Here is a 9172-nt window from a genome sequence, read left to right on the forward strand (position 1 = left end):
AGTGAATAAATAAACATAAAATTAATTCTGTTACAGACACCCAACTGAGGGTTTCTTTTGCAGTGGTTCTCAACTAAAGGATCTCAGCATATTCAAAGAGGCAACAAGATGGCATGTAAAACAGGTTGCATTAAAATAACCTAATATAATTTAGATGCTGAAAAACAAGCAGTTTTGTTACTATATTGTTCAACACAGATGTTCAAGGAGAGAGACTAATTTCTTGACAAAAATGAAACCCACTTTAATATTTTACAGTCTGCATTATCTTGGTCTGGGAATGTGACTTGGTAAAAGAAAAAGACTCTCAATGACATTTTCTTAGTGACATGTTGACAAACTGTAACAGTACAGCAAATCAAAACAGGAGGCAAAGTTTCCCATATGGATTTTAAACATGGAGCCATTCAACAAGAGATAAAGAAACAGCATATGCACTCATACACTCCATCTCCCCACAGTATACAGTTCCAAAAGCCAAAATACTTGTGTAGATTTGTACATTCAATGGCAAATTTCACCTCAATATTTAGGGTATAAAACAAATACAAGGATACAAATGTCATTCACAGAAAGCAGAGTCCATACAGAAGAGCTTAGTTATTCGACTTTATAAAACCAGGCCTTGTCAGTCCTTTGTAGACGTGAAGCTTTCCTGCCCCTTGGACTTCAAAGCTGTAGTCCGTGGTGACATAAGGTAAATCTCCTTCAACTCCATGCTGGATCAAGAGAAAACAACAAAGACCCATTTTTCAGGCATAAAAATATTAAGCACTACTTTTGAACAGTAGTATGTAATGCTGATTTACGTACCTGCTTGGTGAGCAATATTTTAGGCAGAGCGATCTCTCCCAGCAGGAGACAATTCACGTGCTTTAGGACAGAGGGGGACACTGGAGTAACCAGAAAGTACAGACCACGTCCCATGTCTACTCCTCTCAGAACACCTTAAAAACACAACAGCAGGTGAATTACATTTTAAGGACGATTTTATAATCTTGCATTGCTGTATAATGAATATTTGTAATGCAACCACATATGCTATTTAATTTGATAGATTAATTCAATCTCAGGTACACATATTAAAGGCCATGAATACACACCTAATCCCACACATTGACAGATAGGAGTTTGGGAGAGTACAACAGGACCTCCTCTGCCCATAACCTTTTCACTGAGACAGCATAATCCCACTATACTGGCATTGGCCGCATAAAAGATGTTGGTGGGTGCCACTTCACAGTGTGTTACGCCTATAGCCACTGCTGAGTGTGGGACCTGCAATAATAGAGCACATAAAGACGTTCAAAAAAGAGTCATATGTTACTAAAAAATTATTTTTATATATTATATATTTAAATAGAATAAAATCTAAAATAAAATACAAATAAAATGAATAATAATAATACATAATAACAATAAAATTAAATAATCAAAATTTTATATATATATATATATATATATATATATACACACACACACACATATATATACACACATATACACATATACATTATTCACACACATATATATATATATATATATATATACACACATATATAAAATAAAACCTAAAATAAAAAAAAAGTAAAAAAAAAATAAAATAAAAAAAACATTTACAAAATAAAACAAAATATAAAAAAAAACCAAATAATTCAAAATACATAAAATTAAGGAAAAATAAACAACAGTCATAAATGAAATAAAGTTTAATAAAATAGTGAAATAAAATAGTGTTTTCTATTTTAATATACTTTGAAATAGAATTTATTCCTGTGATGCAAATTTGAATTTCCAGCATCATTATTCCAGTCTTCAGTGTCACATGATCCTTCAGAAATCATTACAATACGCTAAATTTATTATCAGTGTTGGAAATGGTTAAAAAGAGCAGCATTTATTTAAGATAGAAATCTTTTGAAACAATACCACCGTTCAAAGTTCTTTCTTTCCTTCTTTGAAAGAAATTAATACTTTTATTCAGCAAGGATGTGTTAAATTGATGAAACATGATAGTAAAGACTTTTTATTCATCAAAGAATCCTAAAAAAAAGTTTCAAGCAGCACAACTGTTTCCAACATTCAATAATTAATCAGTATATTAGAATGATTTCTAAAGGATCATGTGACACTGAAAACTGGAGTAATGATGCTGAAAATTCAGCTTTGCATTACATAAATAAATAAATGAATAAATAAATAAATAGTTCATAATATTACCTTTTCTCTACATTTCTGATCAACTAAATGAAACTTTGATGAGTATAAGTAACTTTTTTAAGATTCCCAACTTTGGAACGGCAGTGTATATAAGAATTAAAATAAAAAATTTTCAAAAGAAAACATAAAAACCTGGTAGGGTATGAAGCAGTGGAGCGGACGGATGGGGCCGGGTTCTAGGGATTGCAGTTTACTGAAATAGCCGAGCAGAGCCAGATCTCGCAGCTCATTACTGCGCTGATGTTTCCTATGAGGAAAGCAGGATGGGAATTCACTTTACGTTTTGTAGTAGTAATATCCAAATATGTATGACCAGTCTGAACTAAGTACACATTCACCACAACAACTGCCAACTAATCATAAATGCAGTTAAAATCAGGGGTACAGTCAACCAACTTACATTTCTCCAGATGTTCCAGCACCTTCAAATTCTGACTGGACACTGAGAAATACATGAGATCGAATGGAGGGGTGAGTAGAAGACTCCTCTGTCAAGGTGGGCGGCGTCGGAGGGTGCGTCTGCCAGCCGTGGGCAGTTCTGAGGAATTCTGGGGTAAGAAGTTGACACTGTGGAGCTTTTCCATAACTCAGCTGCACTACATGTGTAACGGAAAACAGGCGAATGAGGTCGATCAATATCTGAAAGCCATGGCCTGTGAAAAAGAGGAAGGCACAAGTTAAGTCAGTACCAGAAACTCAGAAGAAAACATTACATTTATTAAAAAGAGAAAGGTTAAATATTAAATATACTAGGATTAATTCACTTCCTAAATGTGACCAACAGGTTGAAGGTCCAAACTGCAGTTTCAATGCAGTTTCAAAGGGCTCTACATAACCCCAGCTGAAGAATAAGGTTTTTACTTAACAAAACGATCGTCAATTTACTAAAAAAAAAAAAAAAAAAAAAAAAAAAAATATACTTATATACCACGAACGCTCATCTCGCACTAGCACTGTGATGCACATACGTGACTTCATGCTTTGCATAATCATCCTGGAAAAGTTGTGCATGGTTAGTTCTTTGTTTGTGTACTCCAGTTCAAAAAGGAAGGGTAGGGTGAAAAAAAATCATCTAATTTTCTCCTCCAACTTCAAAATCATCCCATGTCAGTGTTTTACCTTTTTTTGTTTGACTTTCTTTGCACATTTGCTATGTAAACACTGCATGTAAAGTAGTTTTTATATCAACTTTTTTAATTATACAGTAATGTATCTGCTCGAATTGTTTGTTGAAATAGTGGCTGTCATAAAAACTTGATTTCAGGACAGATTTATTCAAACATACAACACTTGGCATATCGTCTTTCCATGATGATTGACACTGAATGAGTGGTAGATGATATTTTAGTAAGTTACACTCTCGTTTAAAATACCTTTTGATGCTCATTTATGTTTGTTCTGTTCTATAACTAGTAGTAAAGAGGAAGAATTTTTTTTTTTTATTTCTCGTCTGGGATCATGTAGAGTTCTTTAAAGCATTATAACTGCAGTTTGGACCTTCAACCCGTTGATCTCCATTGAAGTCCACTATATGGAGAAAAATCCTGGAATGTTTTCCTCAAAAACCTTCATGTGCAATATTTTTATTGCTGACCTCTGATCCAGCCCATAGTATTGATGATGACAGGACTTTCTCCACCAATATGGCGCCAGAGGGATTTGAGAGAGTCCAGATACCGATCGATGTCAGCCTGACAATCTGCCTGACCATAATACACCATGTGCTCTGGGTCACGCAGGTGTGTGAAAGGAGGCCCTAAAAAAAGAACAGCACAATCACAAATGTGTCTATTTGTTGGGGTATATAACAAAGAACATATGCTAAATGCACGACAAAGCTCTATTAGCAGATTTTTGAATAAGCAGAATCTGCTAAATGACACTGGTGAAGAAAAATGTACTTCATGGAGATTGAGAGCATGACACATACCCAGCAGTGGTTCTGTAACTGTGTTCAAGGAAAGGCATCCGGGAGGGGTGAACTCAGTCTGGCCTAGATCACACTCCAAATACTCTACGCTTACAGTGCTACACACAAGGTAGAGAGCAAAAATACCACTTTAAAATGACAATACACGTCAATTCCATCAATTCCATCCATAACTTTGCATGCAGGCTAGCCTACTACTGCTGCATATTACTAAACTGATAAAACGAACCAACTGAACTCACTGATTGAGAAGGCTGTTAATAAGGTGTCGATTGAAAGTAGATTTGCCAGAGGATTTCCCCCCACACACAAGAATTATGGGACAGCGATCGAATTCCCCTGTGCACAAAAAAAAAACATTTTTTTAAAAAAATATTTTAATTTAAATTGCATGTAAGACAGCTTTATATCACATTTTTAATTGTACAGTCATGTTTCAGCTCCAATTTGTTGTTAAAACAGTGGCTGTCATAAAAAAAATTGATTTCAGGACAGATTTATTCAAACATACAACACTTGACATCACCAACAGGTCAAATAAAATATAATGAATATGTAATATAGAACTAACTAATGACCTGTGGACAATGAATGGCTTTCCCAAGGGAAAAGTATGTTACGTGACACTGTTTACAAGCTGATTTATTGTCTTTCCATGATGATTGACACTGAATGAGTGGTAGATCACACATTTTGGTGAGTTTTACTTTCTTTTAAAATACCTTTCGATGCTCATATATGTTTGTTTTGTTCTATAACTAGTAATGAAGAGGAAGAAATGATCAATTTACATGCATTTTGGGTGAAATAACTCTTATTCCTTCAATAAGTAAATAAAAAAACGTTCACATTTACCTGCCCAGGCACTGAGCAAACTGCTTATAGCTTCTCTGTAGCTACGTGACATAACCAGACCCTGTGCACAATCTCCACGCAGAGCTGTTACACCCACAGCTGACAGAGCAGGATTATAGACGGCAGCCTGAGACTTCAGCTCCTTCTGCAAGATGCATAAACACAAACACAAATATATCTACGTTGCTATATCCGGATGCTCAAACAAGCAATATCGCAAGCACCACAGAACCACAGTGTTTACACTCTTCCTACAAATGGCTTACTTACAGTTGCGTCTGCATATTAAACTGAGAATGTATTTCAACATTACAAACAATATACATCTCAGCTATTTTAAACATGAACATACAAAATCTGAAAAGTCACCAACTTACCGAGTTGAGGCCAAAGATCTCTGAGAGTTCAGAGAAGCTGGTGAGGAAGCGGGTGAGCGGTGTGTCCAGAGGCTCAAGAAGCACCACGCAGGAGTCAGAGTCCACCTCATTCATAAGCTTTTTACTTGGCTCTAGACACAAAAACACAAATTGCAACAAAATGTTAGAAAGCAAGTGCAAAAAGGAACTTTAGTGCAGGTAGAAATTAATGTACGGCAAGACACTTAAGACAAAAACTTTTTTTCATGCACTGGTCAATTTTGAGATTGTGGGGTTTGTGGCTTTTTGTGTATCCAAAATACATGTTTAGGTGTTTATTTAATTGCAATTTACCCTCAGCCTATCTGAGATGTTAGGTGAGGTTTTTTTTTTTAAACAGAACAGATTTGAAGAAATGTAGCATTATATCACCAATTTATTTTTTGCAGTAAATGGATGCCATCAGAATGAGAGTTCAAACAGCTGATAAAAACATCACAATAATCCACAAGTATAATAAAATCAATTAAAAAAATTACAATAAAAAATAAATTTTTTTTTTTTTTTTTTTTGCTGAAGGAAGCAATATTATAGGTAAATAAGTCAATTTTTAGATGGAAGCAAGGTTAAAAATATCTTGATGGGTTTATTGCAAACTTTTTACTTCATGAGATGTTAATGGACAGACTGGGGTCATGTAGATTTACTTGTGGATTATTGTGATGTTTTCATCAGCTATTTAAACCGACATTCTGACGGCACCCATTCACTGCAGAGGATCCTTTGGTGAGCAAGTGATGTAATGCTGAATTTCTCCACATCTGATGAAGAAACAAACTCACCTAAACTTGGATTGCCGGAAAGGGAGTACATTTTCAGCAAACATTCATTTTTGTGTGAACTATTCCTTTAAAAGCCATTTCCCCAAAATTAGTTTTCTCTCATGCACTGAGCCAGATATCTCCACTTCAATAGCACTTACATACATTAAACTTTCCAAGTATATATAGATAGATAGATAGTTAGATATTTGCCTGCATTTATACTAATTTTATTCTTAAAAAAATGCTGACTTTTTTTTTTTTTTTGGCTGTTGAGAGTATTTTCTGATTCATGGAGCGATTAAAACACCCCTCTGTAAAAACCATCAAAACAAACCAGGAATTTTACACCTGTGTTTATCCCGTTTTCAGATTTCTGCTATGGAAATATATGCAAAAAATAGCATAAATGTATTCACCATTTTCTTAAACACAGAAGTAAGCTAATGGGAGAGACTTCTGTTTCACTAGCTGCTAGAGGGAAGTGCTGTAAACTGTAAAATTGTTTGCACTACAAACCAGTGTGCTCATAATTAAGATAATACACTAAAATAATATGGTAAGACACACCAATTTGGAATATCAAACAGCAAAACAAGCTGTTTTGTACAACTGTTTTGGACGCGGATTAGACGTGAAACCAGACCCATAAAATAGACAAATGAAAAAAAGTAACTCAGATATTTTCTTGTCAATTAAAAAGTAATGTGTTACTTTACTAGTTACTTGGAAAAAGTAATAATATTACCTAACTCTCATTACTTGTAATGCGTTACCCCCAACACTGGTTATTATTAATGTAATCAATCAACTGGGTGATATGGTGATATCTATTACATTTTCTACCCTACTCACCAGGAATGTTTTTCCTTAATGGAAGATAAGAGGGTAAGAAAGTGATAAAAAAAAAATAACATAAAGGTAATAAGGTGGGAGGACACTCTGATGCTACCTGAAGAGATATATTTTCGAACAATGGCTTTTGCTTCCAGCTGCCCCTCTTTCTTGTTCTTGCCAGAGGGGGAGTTGTTTCCTAAGGCCGTGATGGTGAGAGGGCAGTGAGACGGTGGCGAGAACAGGGGGTAAGGCTGTTGGCCCTCTTCTATGGTAAAGCCCAGCACCTCTACATGACCATAGAGGCAAGTGAGCAGGCACGTCCCACGGAAACACAAGACCTGCACAAACATCAAACACAAAGGTAAGTCTACTTGCAGAAAGTACTGAGTTTTAAAAATCTGTAATGCTATTATGTGACCCTGGACCACAAAACCAGTCTTAAGTAGCACAGGTATATTTGCAGCAATAGCCAAAAACATATTGTACGGGTCAGAATTTTCAATTTTCCTTTTATGCCAAAAAAAACATGATGATGTTAAGTAAAGATCATGTTCCATATTTTGTAGATTTCCTACCATAACTTAATTTTTAATTAGTAATATGAATTGCTAAGAACTTCATGCGGACAACTTTAAAGGCAATTTTCTCAATATTTTGATTTTTTTGCACCCTCAGATTCCAGATTTTCAAATAGTTGCATCTCGACCAAATATTGTCCTATCCTAACAAACCATGCATCAATGAAAAGCTTGTTTATTCAGCTTTCAACTGGTTTTGTGGTCCAAGGTCACATTTGACCGTTTTAAAGTTTGTAATGTTATAATATATGAGATTTCCAGTCTACCTGGCCTTGTTTCAGGACTAAAACAGCATGGTTGTGGGTATGATCAAAGTGGGCATGGAACTGAATACCACCCTCCTCCATCTCATCTGTTTTAGGCACGGTTGAACTCTCCATGCCGTTCTGAAGAACACTATTGGCATATTCACTCCATTCTTGAGAGTCCAGTGACTTGCTGCTGTCGTCCAGTTCTGTGCCTCCGTTTGTGTGGACATGAGCAAAAGTCTCCGAAGCGGATTTAACCTTTTTCTCCTCAGCACAACTGTTTTCAGGGACAGGCTTTGTATACGACTTCTTCAAACGTTTTAATGTGGGTTTCTCTTGTTTGGCTATCTGTTGCCCCAACTTTGCAGTCCCAGGGCTTGTATTTAGGAGAGCGGAGTCCAGATTGTGTATCTTTTTGCGCCATTTATTCTTGCCGTGGCGTTTAGTGGCGTTTCGCTGCTCGTGTTGGGACCGTGAAGAACCCTTGTGGACTTTCATTGTCATCCAATGAACTCCAACAAGACTGAAAACGTCATAAATCCAGGGCAGGAAGACACCTGTGAATGAAGACAGAACTTTAATGACAGCATCAGAACATCTGGAGTTACAAAACTAATTTTGTCTATAAGAAATGCATTTAAACAGAATATCATCAAGTTGACTTTGCCAAGTTAACAGAGCTGTGCTCCTACATGTTATTACAATACTAACTGATAGCGTACTGTGTTCAGTTGGTAAAATACGGTGCAAAATTACCGTTCCACACATTTTAACTAATCTCTAGTAAAACCATGATACTTTCACAGCTGTTAGTTATAGTTAAATATCACTACGTTGGTGCCGTTAGTTCACGTACCTGTTTAAAATGAGAAGCCGCTTCAACCGGTAATACAACAGATTTGAATCAAATCAGAAACATTAAACACGTATAAATAGAATTTCTATGAACACACTGTTCTTTCTATGTAACTGGCAGTGACTTGTGAGCATGAAATCACGCTGCACGATGCTGTTGTGGTTCCACTCCACTAATCGAGACGAAGCTGCTCATTTCCTCTGATTTAAGACCGCACTATCACTGTTTGATGAATGCGTTTGAGAGGACAAATATAGGAGAGACGAAGATGAAGCAGAAAACATATTACATATAGGACTATCCGGTTAACAGAAGCAATTTTGTGCAGCGCTGGGCGCACACAGTTAGCATGACGGACAATAACAGATGTTACGGAGTTCGACAGAGCTTTGATTCTACACTAGCATCCTGAATTGATACGTCACTATATAAAATTTCACCACAGCTTTCAAAAATGTTATAAAATTAAAG

The 9172-nt window shown here is 35.8% G+C and overlaps 1 protein-coding gene across 1 annotated transcript; it reads right to left on the bottom strand.

The window, feature by feature from the left end:
- Positions 1–201: 201 nt before the first annotated feature.
- Positions 202–8923, bottom strand: nol9 (nucleolar protein 9). Its single transcript, XM_051096005.1, has 13 exons — positions 8702–8923; positions 7864–8402; positions 7135–7357; positions 5383–5513; positions 5006–5150; positions 4393–4489; positions 4151–4248; positions 3815–3976; positions 2621–2873; positions 2353–2467; positions 1104–1278; positions 814–947; positions 202–719 (listed from the first exon to the last, which is right to left on the bottom strand). Exons 2-13 carry the CDS (start codon positions 8347–8349, stop codon positions 597–599), a joined length of 2142 nt encoding a protein of 713 aa, XP_050951962.1. The 5' UTR covers positions 8350–8402; positions 8702–8923; the 3' UTR covers positions 202–596.
- Positions 8924–9172: the final 249 nt, after the last annotated feature.

The sequence above is a fragment of the Labeo rohita genome, chromosome 23, assembly GCF_022985175.1.
Source record: "Labeo rohita strain BAU-BD-2019 chromosome 23, IGBB_LRoh.1.0, whole genome shotgun sequence".
NCBI lineage: Eukaryota > Metazoa > Chordata > Actinopteri > Cypriniformes > Cyprinidae > Labeo > Labeo rohita.